Raw genomic sequence first — 14,463 nt, 5'->3', positions numbered from 1 at the left:
GGAAAAACTCACTGAATTATGTCAGCAGCTGTGAAGCCCATAAAACAGCAACCCCACTTTTTTTGACAATGGCCGTCTGCTCCCGCCGCCAACCCAGAGGCCTCAGCCGTTCGATAATGGAAAGAAAATAGCGGACATTCTTGCGGCAGGCCGCAGAAACCGAGGCCATGCAATAAAGACAGGCGGGATCACCAGTAAAGTGTACACACATTCAAAAAGGGGGAAAGGCACGGCCAATTCCGCCACGGTGGGAGGGAATGAGGTAGGGATCTGGCAACCTCTGCTTAGGCTCTGTGAACTGGCAACCGGCTGTTCTCTAATGCTGAATGATCTAATAAACTGAAAACAATGAAAACAAACATGTCAAATCAAATTATGAAGTTTGTGAATTGCTATGCATGTATTTTCACAAATTCAATTCAATATTGAAAATTTGAAAAAAAGAATGTTCATATTGCCCTTTGCTTAGTTAGAGATTCAGGGTTGATTTGGCCCATGTTTTAATTGCGTCTAATACTTTGACGTAAATATTTTTAGTTTTGAGATAGTGGAGTTCAGAAACTTTATAAGATCACTAATTTGCTAAAGGACATGCTCTTTTAACACATGAACTCTGAAAATCAAAAAAGAAAATATTCAAAAATCTAAAAATGTATATGTAATTTTTAACACAACAACAGAAACAATATTACAGGGCATGAAGAGCTACAGTGTACTCTAAACACAGAATGAGACAAGTCACATTTTAAATGGGAGTTTTTTTAGTTTGTGAATTAACAGTAGGCCATTCTGACACCAGTGTTCCATGCATTGCCTTGGGTCTGTAGATCTCCGTAATGGTGAGGGGGGGTCTATGATTTATCAATGTGGCTTTTAAACCACATGAGCTCATCTAGGCTTCTCCACCCACGGTAATACCGTTCACCCACACACAAATGTATGCTAGAACACAGACACACACACCGTGCAGGGATTCATTGCTTATGCAGGGATCGCATTAGCTCTTTAATTAATTAATTATCAATACTGATAGCAAAGTCCTATCTAGAATACAGAGTTATGTTCAGGATATCTATCAATCATTTGATTCATCTAGGGAACTTTATTAATGTATTTATTTATTCATTTATTTGCTTTGTACACATTAGGGGTTCTCAAATGGCTCAATGCACTAAAGCAGCAGACCATGGAAGCTCTAGCTTTACTATTAATAATTTAGAGAGAGGCATGGCTGACACTGCCATCAGCTCCATCACAGTATTTCACCGCATTGCGCTAGTTTACACATTTCTCATTTACGCTCTAAAAAAATACCACTTCAACTAAAAAAAATCCCCCTGTGCCTTGAAAGTTGAACTAGACTTTGGCTTGGAAGAGACTGATCTGTTCCAAATTTTTGCACCACATTTGTACTATTCAGATTAAATTTATCTGTGATTAGCTTTATAAACACCACTATGGACAGGAGTGGCTTTAGATTTAGAGTCAAAAAGATGCACCCTTTACACAACGTGATGGATTTGTAAAAGAAATTTAAGAAATCTGTTCTTACTGTTTTATATTTTAGGTTTTAACATTTCACTATGCACATGTTTTTTTGTGTTTCTTTTCATACTGTTACACTGGTGACAACATCTCTTCTACGTATATGATATTTTGTGACTTTTGGAACTTCAAACTTCAGTTGTTGCTTCGTTTGTGCATCTACTCAAAAAAAAATCCTTCATTTCAATAAAATAAAACCCGTTTTAGGCTACTGTTTACAACTCTGGCCTGATCTTGTAGGAACACATATTGTTTAAGGATAAAGGTGTTTTTTAGAATAGAAAAAAACTTTTCTATTGTGCTGGCAGCTATGTGAGGTGTTTGTCAGAAAGGATATGCCTTGAACTTGTGAAATAATTAAACAAAACAAATTACATTCCTAACCAGATTAGTGGCATATTTCGAATCTCTACAGGATGAGAATGAGATTAGTAGCCATGAATCAGCAGAGTTATGAAAAAAAGGGCAAGTACACACAGGCACCAAAACACATGTACATGTTCGTGCACAGAGACAGACACACACACACCACCTACTTACACAACCAGCTCTGATTGAATTTGAGGGTCCAAGAGGAAGTCATAGGATGTGGGCCGAGTGTCATGGCAGAACGAAGGGAGTGAGATGAACGAAGGGATAAATGAACGAAAGAATGAATGAAGGATCAAGGGCATTTGTGTCTTACACTTGTGATTTTCCTTTGGAAACTAAAGACTTTTTGTCTGCTTTTTCCATCACGGACGGAGGGTAGAGAGACAAGCGCCTTGTGAACAGAAGTGGCACATGCAGGCGGATGACATTTTCAAAAGCTCAATGAATCCAGCCTCACTGTTAACTCCTAGCAAGCCAGATGGATCTCTCTGAAGCTACCTAAACACAAGCTTGTATAAATAGATTTAGATTTGACTTTGGCAGACATGTATGCCAACTGCATGTACTGCAAACTTCAATACTCACACTAACAACTACAGTCTAATAACTACAAAGGTTTGGGCATTGGCTTTACGTTGTGTGAAAAAAGAATGATGAATATGCCAGAAATGTTCTGAAATTGCTAGGAATGTAGTACCTACTGATCTACAAACTTAGAAATGTAATGACATGTTTTTTCTTCTCCTGTAAAACTACGAGGTTCTGGTTTTGACCATGACAATAATAAAATGTAAAGCCTATGAAATGAATAATATGCTTATTTAAGGTTAAGGGGTTAACAAACTGGTTTACAGAACTATTTGAGAGATTACAACTTCGCTTCACTTTCGCACGCGCTGACAGGGATTACCAAGATGGCTTGGGTACACACCCTTTGTTTGGATTCTTGGCAAACCATGCTCTGTTGTGGGTGAGATGCCGTGCCCTCAGAAACCCACTCACTTTTGATTCATAATGTCATGCGCATGCACATAATACACACTGGATGCAGCACAAGAGAAATGACACAGGAAATCAAACACACCCAAACACCTACACACACCCAAACACAAAGAGAATTTGTGCACGCTCATGCAAACACACACACACCTGTCCGATCACCCTTCTAAACTGGCCAACACCAAACTCCCTCTCTTCCTTGCAATCCTCGTATTTCCTCTACCTATGAATGTGCTAACGTTTCAGAGAGGCGAACAGGTATCGGAAAGCCGCCAAGCACACAAGCACAAAGCGGCACGCATGATTAGAGATGCCCATTGTGAGCAGAGTATGGAGACAAAGGGATGTGTGTGTGTGCAAGAGGCACTGCAGGTGGTTTGGGGGCGGTCATGCTTAAACTGTGGGATGGGGTACAGTGAGGGGTTAAAGGCTGTGAGGCCCTGATCACATGACTGACTGGACAATCTTCGGACACCTCCCTTTTTCTCTCTTTTTACAGACAAAGACTATATCAGTTACACAAGTTTACAGTTACGCTGCACACTGACTCATATAGCAAAGCTACGCGCAACAAACAGCCCGTTGTCAAAGAGTCTGTGAGTTACATATGTCAGAGAGAAACTATGGTTATTTTAGACGCTTCGGGATTCTGGCTTATGTTTTCAAGGCTTTTGGCATGTTTCAGTCAGCCTGTGTTTACCCAAACCTCCTGTACCGTGTAATTTCTCCGCCCTGCAAAGACCTTAAAGGCCCGGTCAGTAACGTGGGCCAGTTTTACTGTAATGGCGAGGGCTCTGAACAGCATCAGTGACCACACCCACTAAATTCCAGTAAAATAGCATTTAGATTTACTGTGCTCATTTTTAGAAAACACAGAGCAAGAACACTGTGGTGGGGTTTAGGGAATCCCTTACTAGACTTTTAATATAGGAAAAATCACAATGTTTTGATTTCTGTATGAAAACCACATGTATCCTTTAGATATTACATTAAGCATGATTACACTCCAGCGAAAAGGGTAGTAGTACTGAAAAAAGGTTAGAGATTCCAAAATCTACAAGGGGTTTTTATAGTATTTGATGAAACATTCAAGCATCTAAAAGTTTGTTTGTATAGTTCATGGTTCTATACAAAGCCACTGCCTTTACTAATAAATATTACGGCAAAAAATAAAACACCTTTTTCATCAGTTGATATTTCTACACTTTAGTAGAAGTCCCAGTGCACATGAATAATGGATTAAAAAAAAATCACCCAGTAAAGCAGGTTACATCGCCGTCCAGAGTTCAATGACCGTTCAGAACTGAATAGACTGTGCTGCATTAGGTGCTCCAGGTGAATTTTTCTTTTTTTTCTTTTTTTTTTACTAAAATCAAAAATTAACCAAGCACATTGCTGTTAGCAGTGCACTTCTGATCAGATCCGCACAATTAAACACACTGACTCCACTTCAGCCCTCGGCTTAGATCCTTTAGAGGTCTGCTTACAGTGAAACACCACAAATTACGTTCTGTCACACACAGGACGAGTGTGCGCAAATGGTGTGGGGTGACTATGGAGAAACACATGTAAACACACACAAACACACAGACAGGGGATCTCCCAAACTATGGCTTTCATCCCATTACAAATGTGTGCAATGTGGAATATAATGGGTTCATAATGGCTTTTTTTTGTTGCCGATTTAGTGAAGCGCTGTAATTTTGTGCTGACCACAATAACTTAATGACAGCTGTGATTACTCAGCATAATTTGAATGGAGGCTGAGTCAGAACATCACTTTCATACGAAATCACTCGCAAGGTTTGCCGTCTGCTCCTGATTCATCCCATCATCTGCCTCGGCATGACAAAGATGAATTAGCACTTCTGGATACAAAACAGCAACAAAGCGAGGCACAGCGTCGGCTGCGTCCATAGACACTGTCCCGGCAGGCAATTAAACGGTTGTGGAAGATTGGTGGTGGGCGGTGATTCTTTGAAGTCACACTGAGTGGCTGCCCTGTGAGGGGAGCAATAACATGTTATTCTGACTCCTATTTAAAAAAAAAAGAAAGAAAAAAAAAGAAACATTGACTCAAAGAAAAGAAAAGAAAAGAAAAGAAAAGAGAAAGAAAATGAAGGGAAGGGAGAGAGAGAAAAAAGAGAGAGAGAGAGAGGAAAAAGATGATGAGTCATGTCTCGTCTACTGCGCAGACATAGCAGCCATCGTGAGAGCTGACATCACATGCTGTCTTAGTTAAGTCTTATTTCATGTTTCTGTCATAAAAGGCATGAACAAACAGAATACACAAGTTTAACAGATGGAACAGGGGAAGTGCAAGTGTGTGTGAGTGATCCTTCATTTTTCTATTGCGCACTCGATGGATGAGTTGCGTATGCCCCCTATGCTCTGATGATGGGAAGACAAGTGGAGGGGACCTTATCGCCTGCCATCTACTCTATTCTTTTGCCTATTCTACCCTCTATTGGACAAGTACGATACTACAAGTTGCACTCTGGCATTCTAGGCTTACATCAAAGCACTGGTGTGGTTTAAATAGGCATAAACAGTACATTTTTCTCTACTCCACAATTTCCCACAAGGAAACTACAAAAGTCTCCTTCAATAAATCAGAAGATGAAAACAAGAGGAATCCAAATCTTGTGTGTATGTAAACTCCCATTCGGAAGCACAGGCCCATGAAAAGGTTTATGAAACGGCTTGAACCAGATGTTGGAAGTTAACAAAGAAACGCCCTCAAGAGGTGCTTGAGCTTTATATAATCCTGACTGCATGCGCGCTGCCCTACTTTATCATCCGCGGTTTTCAGACCACTATAAAAGTCAGAGCCGTGTGTGGGTTTTATGTACTTTGAGCTCTTCCAGAACTGTATTAAATTCGCTACCTACAACAGCATGTGCATCACGTGCAGGCTGTAAGCACGACCGGACAGACTGACAATCAAATATCACATTTAATATGACTGCAATATCCTCGAACGTCTTAGACTGGTATTGAATTGAGCTCTGGTCCGTGGCATAAACCACAAGTTGGTGAATTGCGCCACCTACTGGGCTACTTGAATGTGGGTTCTAGGGCAGGGGGTTCCAGTTCCAGGGACCCCTAAACTCTACATAGTTCTGTTTGTTTCCTTATCAAGCACACCTCATCCAACTACTTAACTAACAAGTGGGCCAAGTGTGTACGAGTAGTGTAAACACAGTAACATTCAGCACATAGAGTCCACAGGACTGACTTTTGCAATACTAATCTAGGAAGATTCTGTGGTCACAAACCTGAACATCTACCTCCCGGCAGGTTTCACCTCCATACCTTATAAAATACCTCATTCAGCTAATCAAGTACTTCTGATGGAAAGTATTAGACTTGATTAAAACTGGACATAAAGTCTGGCAGTATATATAAAAACTGGTGACCACCCTTTCTCTTCCAGCTACACACATTGTCACTTTCACTCAAAAACCTTGTATCTCCAAAATGTGTCAATTTGGATCATTCCTATTCTCTTGGTTCATTCTGGTCATTATGGTATCTTCACACAACAAACCATGTCAAATGGTAAAAAAAGAGTTTTATGTGAGGAATCAACAATGTACATATGCACAACTTTTCGTTCTCCCATACCCACATCCATCATCTTCTCATGAGTTCATCCAGTAACCTTTCCATATAACAGTACACGCATCTCTGCTTATTAGACAAAAATGTTCGTCAGTTTACTGAGATAACAGGATAAATATGAACGTACTTCTGACTTACTACTGACGCTTCTCGAGATGCCAAGTACGATTAAGATCTGAAGTGGCTTACACAAGATCACACAGGTTTGCGAGACACCCACTTTCAGTTGTTGATGAACATCAAGATAAAGCAGAGAACACCATGTGCCCTCGGATCGTTTCAACAATTGAACCGTAGGTGGCGCCAAAGCTCTATCAGAAAACACGTATGACGCTTCTTAAAAAAAAGTCACTCGAAAAAAAAGATTCTTTCGTTACATGTAGGACAGGAAAGCAAGCTTTCCAGAGGAAGTCTCTAGTACATTCTTCGCCGATTGAGTGCACGGGTGCTGTCGAGCTGCGACAGCGAGTGGGAACAGACAGTGACGCAGACTGAGCGTTAAGACGACAGCCTGAACACCCAGATGTTTGGAGCGGAGCTGCAATCTGCTGCAGCGTCAACACCTACATGTCAGCCCAGAAACTCGGCTGTGCGGCTGGGGGGGGGGTTACCGAAAGAAAGGAGTAAGGAAAAGAGTGGGAGAAAAAACGGAGGGAGGGGATGAGTGTGTATAAGAGAGTGAGCGTGAGAGAGAGAAAGAGAGAGAGGGAAGGAGGGAGACGGGGTGAGGGAGGTAGACGGGGTGAGAGAGGGAAGTGCGTGTGAGAGGGAGGGAGGGAACTCAGCTAAACTCAGGGTCAGTGAGTTCGTCCATTCCAATAGTGCTCGTGAAATGACAACTGATCCCAAACACTGTGTGCCATACCAGCGAGCGCGCGCGCGCGCGCACACACACACACGCGCACACAAAGTTACCAAACGAGTCCCTTTATCGCTCTATGCGCGCACAAACACCATCCAAAATGCTGACTTAACCGCGTGAAATGTCCAAGTTCAATGCATCTCAATCATGCGGACCACGTGCACAATCAGATCACACTTGTTCCTTTAGCACACTTTATCCATAACCCCCCAAACAGCACGTAAACAACAGGTAGCCTACAGTACGAGTGCGTGCGCAGTACTGCATGTGCGACTATCAGCATCAGCATGAAAACGACAAAAGCAAACGACAGTGAATTTAGTAGATCATGAAGGAATGATCAACTCAAACCGAGTCCGGATCAGGGCGGTCACTCACCAGGTAAAGCAGGAAGGTGTGCAGGCCAGTGCCGAGTCCGACGGACGAGAGAATGCCCAAGCCCAGCCAGTAGGCGCACCACAGGCACTTCTTCTCCAGCAGACGCACATACTGACGAGACAGAGCAGCGCGTGAGAGCCGTGTGCATGCACACACACACACACACACACAAGCGTGGGGCAAGGGAACAGGGGTGAACGAGAGGAAGGCGTAGAGGTAGAGAGGTGAAAGAGAAAGTGCGACATAAGGGAAGGAGGGAGTGAGTGAGAGAGAGAGAGGGAGGGAGGGAGAGAGAGAGAGCGAGAGGGCACCTCTGTGAGTTGTTGTTGCTTTCTGTTGCTGAGTGCGGGGAGGACAGAGCTGTAGGGTGAGAGAGTTCAGAACACTGAGAGAGAATAAGAGTGTTATTCTAGTCCAGCTAGCCAAGTCTTACACAACACAGCGCGCGAGGACAGCCAGCCGAGACCCTACTGCACTTCTCTCTCTATCTCTGTCTCTCCCTCTCTCTCTCTGCCCCTCACGCATTCACACTCTCACTCACTCACGCGCTCATTCGCTCACACTCTGGTTCCTCTTTCTAGATCTCCTGTTTTCACTTTATTCCCCTGCTCCATCTCTCCGTGTGGCGCTTCCCGTCGGACGGGCCAGTGCCTGTCGGTGAAGGAGTGGGGGTGGAGAGGGGGCTGTTTTCGTAGTCGCAGGGAAATTTACGGGTTGGGATTATTACGGGAACATTAGGGGTTTCTGGCGAAATGCAGAGCACTGCCTCACCAGGAATCCACCCTCCTCATGTGAATCGAGAGCTTTCTAAAGTTCTTCCTACCAACCGTGTACATCCAATCTGTCTGCCTGGCATCCTTTACGACTTTGATGACAGGGCTGGCGTTAGGTTTAGTGTTTTAGCTAAGTTCAAAAACGGCAAACAATCCCATAAGTACAGAACTGTGCATACAGTCATACGCATGTATAGGGCCAATGTCCAGTGCCCTGGTAAAGTGTTTGACCCTTACAGGAATTCCTGAAATTGCCCACATATCAAACAATGAATGATATTCCATCTGAAATTGTCTTTATCTATAAAGGACAATATATATATATATATATATATATATATATATATATATATATATATATATATACACACACAAGGTGTCCAGTTATCCAAAACGCTCAACTTCAGATCTATCTGTCCAGAACACATTGTTTCAGAACAGAGAGAAGGAGGACCATTTGTGTTCTTTTCAGCTAGGATTTTCACTCTTCTGATCTACCATGGAAGCTATTCTTGCCCAGCATTTTTTTTTTAAAGTTGAGTCATGAACACTGACCTTATCTGAGGCACAAGAGGCCTGCAGTTCTTTAGGTGTTTTCTTGCGTTCTTTGTCACTTTATGAATGATTTTACTCCTTTTTCTTTGAGAGATTATGGAACGGTTTCTCCTCATGGGAAGAGGGGGGTCTCCATTTGGACATGTATGGCTCTGTTTGTAGTGTTTTTTTAGAAATGGCTTTTCTGATATGGCGACTGATAGGCGTCCACAGGCATTTTTTTTTTTTAAATGTGTTATATTGTGCCCTTCTCTGCATCATACGTTAACATAAATGGACACAGTACAGACTTTGCATAACACTATTATGACAGCAATGGAAAATCAACCAGAAATGAAGAGATTTCTGTGAAGCTGCTTTGTGCCAGTGTCTATTGAAAAAGTGAACTGAAAATAAATACTCTGACTCTAAAATAAGACACATAAAACATACACTCTTGGCCAGACCTGGTTAAAAATAAAGAACACAATGAAATTGCTGTAAGTGAGGAGTTTGTCATCAATCAGCCACATGTTTTATTACTAAAACAGCAATCGCTGTAGCACATGCCTTACTAAGTTGGAGTATTCAGTCTGGCCTCTGCTTTCTTTGAAGGCAGCTGAAGCTGCAGCCATGACTAGCATCTCTGCCTATGCTTGTATAACGCTTATATAATGTGTGTGTTAAGCTCACTTTCTGATGTGCTCCTTCGATGTAGTAGGCAATGAAGAGGAGGAAGATGAGCAGCAGGAAAGCGAACACAGTTCCTCTCTGCTGCCACAGCCTTAGGGAAGAAGAGGAGCAAGGCGGTGAGGAAGACTGCTGGCTGAAGTGTGAGGGGTTTAGTAAATAGACACACACACACACACTAACAAATCAGTGGCCATCTGAGGAAACGTTCTAAGCTTTTGATCCATGTTAACAGCATTAAGGGCTTTCCCTGCTCCCTCACTGTTATCTACTGGCCTATTACAGTACTCTGCAGTGAAGAGTAGGTGTGACAAAGACATTTTAGGTGAAGTTAATTCACAACATACATGACATGACATATATAAGTTTTTGCAACAACTTTGTTTCTTGTACTCAGACCCTTTTCTGGTAGCAGCTACTGTGTTTCATATTCTATGTTCACCACTGAAACACAAGTATTTTTAAATAAAATCCTACACTAGCTAACAGCATAGCTTGACCTACTTTCCAGAGGCATTTGCGTCAGCGGAGAGCAATATCGGGGAATAGGCCGGCAGTTCGCGCTGTGGGCTGAGAAAGCTACAGTTAGTCATATAAAAAACACAGCCGCGTCATTCTCACGGTGCTGTGAGTCGCCCAATTAAAATCTCCCACTTACCCTGAATGCCAAAAGGGGGACTATCGTTTCCCCCTTGTGTCAATGTGAAGATATGACTAATAAGTTCTGTCAGGGCATGACACTGCCTATCCTCTTCTGCACTGCAAAAATGTGATGTTTCAGTTTCTGACCAGTGACCAAAGGACTAAACTCAGAAGTCAAAAAAGAGAAGAAGAGAGTAATGGATGGAGCATCGTCTTTCAAGAGAACGCAGTTCCACTGCTCCACAGCTCAATGCTCAATGTTGTTCAGTAGAAAGTCAATTAGGGACAAACCATTGTATTTAAAACAGGCCAGGATGTGATCTCCTAATTTATCCAAGTGTTTGTGAAAATGGCCTCTGCTCTCCTTACCTTCTAATCCAGCCATTCAGAACGATGAACATCTCCAGGAGGAAGTAGTGAAGGGTGAGGGCAGGCCTCTTCCACAGCACTAGAGTAAGTCTCTCCTGTTTATCCCTCTGCTTCAGCTCAGCGAGGGATGCAGCATCTAAACACACATGTACACACAAGGACACATACCCATGCTCAAAGCCACACTCAAATACAAACTACAATGACAAAAAGAACAAAGGCTACATTAGACAGCCCCACATACAATCCTACTAGATTTGAATGGATTTAATTATATATTGCATACAACATATGTTGTTTCTCACATTTTACGTGACCGTATATGAAAAAAAAAGTCTTCTTAAAACTACTTCTTCTACACTTCATCTTCCTAAGTAGATTTAAGAGGTGAACTTGATTAGGAATCACAGCTTTCACCTGGAAAGCTGGTGAGTGTACTTCAAGGGCAAATGCTTTGCATTGTCAGTATTTACAGTGGCAAGAAAAAGCATGTGAACTCTTTGGAATTTTATGGTTTTCTGCATTATATTGTCATAAAATGTGATCTGATCCTTATCAAAGTCAAGCGGATCGACATATTGCACACTGTACAATGTAAACTTGAATGATAATAAAGTCGATCTATATAAAGTCTGAATATAATGTGCCTAAAGTAATAACACAAAAATTATGATCTTGCAGGTCTTTATTGGACACACTCATTCAACATTCAAAGTGGTAGTTTAAAAATTAAGTGAACCCTTGAAATGATTAGCTGGTTGTTCCCCCCCCACCCGGTCTCAATAACCTCAACCGGGCACTTCCTGTAGCTGTGGATCAGACCTGCACATCATTCAGGAGGAATTTTAGTCTATTCTTTCTGCCAGAACTGCTTTAGCTCCGTCATGTTCCTTGGAAACCTCATGTGTATGGCTCTCTTCAAGTCAATTTATAGCATTTCTATAGGTTTGCGATCCGGACTCTGACTTGGCTACTCCAAAAGGCAGATTTTGTTTTTAATAAGCCATTATTTTGGGTCATTGTCCTGTTGCATCACCCAACTTCTACAGAGTTTCAGCTGACGTACAGACACTCTCACTCTCATTATCCTGTAGACTTTTTGATACACTTGGGAATTCATCTTCCACTCAAAGACTGTAAAATGGCCAGACCCTGATGCAGCAAAGCAGGCCTCATGATTTAATCTGTTTTATCTGTCCACAAAACATTTTGCCAGTACCATTGTGGAGTGTCAATGCGGTCTTTTGCTAACTTCAGTTGTGCAGCAGTGTTCTTTTTAGTAAGCAGCGGCTTCCTTTGTGATTGTCCTGCCATAGACACCCGCTTGTTCAAGGACAAGTCTCATGAACACAGATGTAAGCATGTACCAATGATGCCTTCAAATCTTTGGCTGTCACTCAGGGTTGTTTCTTTACCTCATTGATGAGTCTCTGTTGTGCTCTTGGGGTCATTTTGACTGGGCGCCCACTTTTTGGCGGAGCAGCTACAGTGCCAAATTTTCTCCATTTGTAGATTGTTTGCCTCACTGTAGACTGGAGAATTTCTAAAGTCTTTGAAATAACTTTGTAACCCTTTTCAGCTTTAAAAGATGCTTCTCTTTACAAAATAATCATTCTGTGACATCAATGCCACACAAACATGTTTTGTGGACATCAATCAGCTTGATTTTCAAATCCTTACCCAGCTGCTTAGAGGAGCCAATAGTTATTGAGTATAACCCTTGTGCTCCCCCTAGTCAGGAAATGTAGTCGTAAGGCCACACGTTTCTGAGATACAGAGCAGGCACTGAAAGTGAATGAAGCATGCCGACTGAGTACTGTTACAGGGTTTTATACAAATATGACCCACAGTGTTACAATGTTCTCGCGAGCATTGTCCTGCCCACAGTGCAGCTGCCGGTGTACCAAGCCCAGAGTGGCAATGATAGAGACGCTATTCTCCCTGTTACAGGTCAATTGAAAATTAAAATGTTTTGAAGTCAATTTCATTTTAAGGTACGAATGCTACATAATGTTCACCTTTAAAAGGGTCACAAAAATCTATGTCATTCATAAATTGTTACATAAACAATAAAACATAAGTAAATGAAGCACGCACACATAGCAATTGAAGTAACATTTCATTTTTGAGGGACCAGTGTACACATTTGAATCACAGAGAATTTTTATTTTGTGAAAATAAAATGAACTTTTATTGCTTGTGGCTGAAGAGTTCCATTAAACTCAACAATAAACTCACCCAGGTCGAACACTCAATGATGAGAACACTCAATGTGGGTCTCCAGGGCTTACCTGCCTCCTTGGCAGCAGACTTCCCATTGCAGTGCTCCTTAATGCCAGCTCTCCTCTGAGGATGCTCACAATCAGCCTGATTGTCAGCCATCTTAGTGAAAGGAGTAATAGACCTGGGGACGAAAAAAAGGAAGACAATTATAGCTCAGGAATGGGATTTCTAATTTGATTTATGTGCTGGGGTCAATGAAGGGTGCTTGGCAATGAACTAAGCATGGATAGCAATGGGGAAAAGGAAAAGGTTTATTACGGAATGTTATAACATGACTAGGATATAGAAACATACAGTATATGGACTGCTATATGGTTCAAGTCCCTATCTGGGTGGAGGGGAGTTTCCATGTTCGCCCTGTGTCTGTGTAGGTTTCCTCCAACAGTCCAAAAACATGGACATCATGTAAATTGGTTACTCTAAAACAAATCAGTATGCCCAGATATGGTCTGGTTAAAGTAGGTCAATGCCTCTAGTGCTGAATTCAATCCTCCTGGTGGATGGTCCTTTCTGGCTGAGCTGTAAAACTGGCTGCTGTTTCTTGCCAGTGTGTGTTGGTTGAGTGCTGAGTGTAAAGGATTTGGGTATAAAGTGTAACAGTCATTTAACATCTTGCTAACGCCAGATACCACAGGGCACCTTAACATGCAACATCTCTTTTCACCCATACCTGGATCAATGGCAGTCAGGGACCATGAGCCTTGCTTCTCTGATCTCAGATATAAATAAACATACACCACTTCTCCTCATCATGCTAAACACACATGAAAAGTCTGTTACCATGAATGTTACCCAAAAAAAGTGGTGAAAACATGAGGACTACTTTAAGGCTTCCTTGATTCATTGATTTCCGGAACTGGGTGCTAAAATGCAAAACTGATCTGGAATCAGCAATCTCACACACAGCCTTTTTAACTACAGGGCAGATTCAGGCCCCCTGTAGGTTAATTAGTGCACATATTTTGGGTACCACAGTCCTTCTCAAACACACAAACTCTTCTTAACACCTGCTTTTCTATGTCTCCCATCGTCCATGAACACAGACAAAAGAGTGGCAGGAAATTTGATTTCCTCACACTGCCTTAAATTAGGTTCACTCCCTAGGGTTCACGTAGCGATTCTAGCACAGATTGTAGAGTGCTCAATCAGTTAAAGCAGCCCCTTAATATGGCCTCAAAATTAGGCACTGCACTGCACACCGCACACTCATGTCCCACACAGGCATGGGAGATATACTCCATTATATATTCTATTTAAAAGACATTTAAAAAGTGCCACTGAAGCACAGAGCAACACCTCAACTGCAAAATCTGTACCGCCACGGTCACAAAGACGTCACTGCTAAGTAGGCCTTGTGTTGTTATGAAATACATTTAATGTTTTACAACCATT

General features: G+C 42.0%; 1 protein-coding gene across 3 annotated transcripts in view; it reads right to left on the bottom strand.

Moving 5' to 3' along the window:
* Positions 1 to 14,463, bottom strand: part of LOC140536642 (vacuole membrane protein 1-like) — a 60,552-nt gene that overhangs the window by 45,731 nt on the left and 358 nt on the right. For 2 of the 3 annotated variants that reach the window (XM_072658563.1, XM_072658564.1), the window contains exons 1-4: positions 13,080 to 13,185; positions 10,789 to 10,924; positions 9,781 to 9,871; positions 7,781 to 7,891 (exon numbers count right to left, since the gene is read on the bottom strand). In XM_072658563.1, the coding sequence (XP_072514664.1) occupies positions 7,781 to 7,891; positions 9,781 to 9,871; positions 10,789 to 10,924; positions 13,080 to 13,170 (429 nt within the window). In that variant the 5' untranslated portion in view covers positions 13,171 to 13,185. Of the gene's footprint in view, positions 1 to 7,780; positions 7,892 to 9,780; positions 9,872 to 10,788; positions 10,925 to 13,079; positions 13,193 to 14,463 lie in introns of those variants that run through there. The other variant, XM_072658565.1, reaches the window with a different exon arrangement.

This window comes from Salminus brasiliensis, chromosome 16 (genome assembly GCF_030463535.1).
Source record: "Salminus brasiliensis chromosome 16, fSalBra1.hap2, whole genome shotgun sequence".
Taxonomy (NCBI): Eukaryota; Metazoa; Chordata; class Actinopteri; order Characiformes; family Bryconidae; genus Salminus; species Salminus brasiliensis.
The sequence above is the reverse complement of the archived record's forward strand: the minus strand, read 5'-3'. Positions and strand labels throughout refer to the sequence as shown.